The sequence below is a fragment of the Chanos chanos genome, chromosome 8 (genome assembly GCF_902362185.1).
Source record: "Chanos chanos chromosome 8, fChaCha1.1, whole genome shotgun sequence".
Classification (NCBI taxonomy): domain Eukaryota; kingdom Metazoa; phylum Chordata; class Actinopteri; order Gonorynchiformes; family Chanidae; genus Chanos; species Chanos chanos.
Window position 1 is genome coordinate 20,993,802 of NC_044502.1, and position 1,500 is coordinate 20,995,301.

At 41.4% G+C, this 1,500-nt stretch overlaps 1 gene segment (V, D, J or C); it reads right to left on the reverse strand.

Moving 5' to 3' along the window:
* Positions 1-722: 722 nt before the first annotated feature.
* On the reverse strand, positions 723-1,192 carry LOC115817967 (immunoglobulin heavy variable 3-30-like). The segment is given in 2 exon segments: positions 723-1,021; positions 1,150-1,192. Coding segments are annotated over 2 exon segments (342 nt in total).
* Positions 1,193-1,500: the final 308 nt, after the last annotated feature.

The window sequence follows — 1,500 nt, forward strand, 5'->3', positions numbered from 1 at the left end:
TGATGGACAGTTGTAATTAGTCAGTGCATCTTTTTGAGTTTAAATTAAGTCAGGTCTTCACAGGGGCAGCACTTAGTGTGTACAATAAGGGTCACCCTTACAGGTTTGATGGACATAATTCTTGTTGGTTGCAGAGTGCAGTGATATATCTAGTGTTCTGTGTATATGTGACATTTGATTTTGACTGAATTTGTTATTTATTTGCATCATGTACTGTGAATTGTTTCAATATGTGTGGTGTAGTTGTATCTTATAATTTGTGTCCATCCCAGTAGGGTGCTCCTGTATATTATGTACGTGCCTTTGTGTTCCTGCTCCAGGATATTAGGTGTATGCTTCTGTGTTGAAAGCATTGTTTGCCTCCTACCCACAATTTTCACAATCCAGGCAACTGTTTTATGTTTTGTATTACTATACAAACATTGCAATAATCCATATGCCAGTTATGCATTCTTGATTTGTCTTGTTACTGCATATGTAGTGGAGAACTCCAGTCTATATTAGTACCAGAGGGCTCTCCCACCCTTAACAGCAATGTAGTTAATACCACAAGTCACATTGAGATTTTGTACAGCTCCTCTACCAGATGGACGTAATGCGTGTAACCCATACCCATACCCATACCACTGGATGCCATATCACACCTGGTACGTAACACTATCGCTGTCATACTCTACACTGAGGTTTTTGTACAAGACAGATGATAATTTATAACACTGTAGCTACTTGGCACAGTAATACACAGCTGTGTCTTCAGTCTGCAAATGATTCCCTTGTAATGTTATTGTGTTACTGTTGGTGTCTCTTGAGATGCTGAACTTGTTTTTCAGAGACTCTTTGTAATATGAGCTCCCAACATAGCTGATATATCCAATATACTCCAGAGCTTTTCCCGCTGGTTGTCTGATCCAAGCTGTACCATAGCTGGTAACTGAATATGAAGGCTTGCAACTGATGGTCATTTGCTGACCTGGACGAACAGTCTGAAAGTCAGGCTGAATCAGCTCATAAGAGTGGACACCTGTGACAGATTCAATTATAAAGTATTACAAAGACATGAGACATTCAGTCAAATACTCTAAACTGTCAGTAAAATGGACTACAAGATACTGCAGCTGCAGTTTCTGTTATTAGAGCAAAGAGACTCACAGGATGTGGCTGCCAAGAGCAGCACCAGAAACACAGAGAACATGATTGGCTTTGAAGCTCAGCTTCTGAGAATGGTTCCTATAGACAGGGCTGTGGAGTCTGAGTCGGAGTCGTGGAGTTGGGAGCAAATTTGGGTTACTGGATTTGGAGTTAGAGCCGATGGTGCCATAAATTGAGGAGTCGAAGTTGGATTCAGAGGTTTTGTGTACTGACTCCACAGCCAACTCCACCGCACTGCTTTGTAATAAAGCAGTGCTGTGGAGTCGAAGCCGTGGAGTTGGAGTTAGAAACAAATTTGGGTTAGTGGAGTCAGAGCATGTGGTACAATAAATCGAGGAGTTGGAGTTGAAG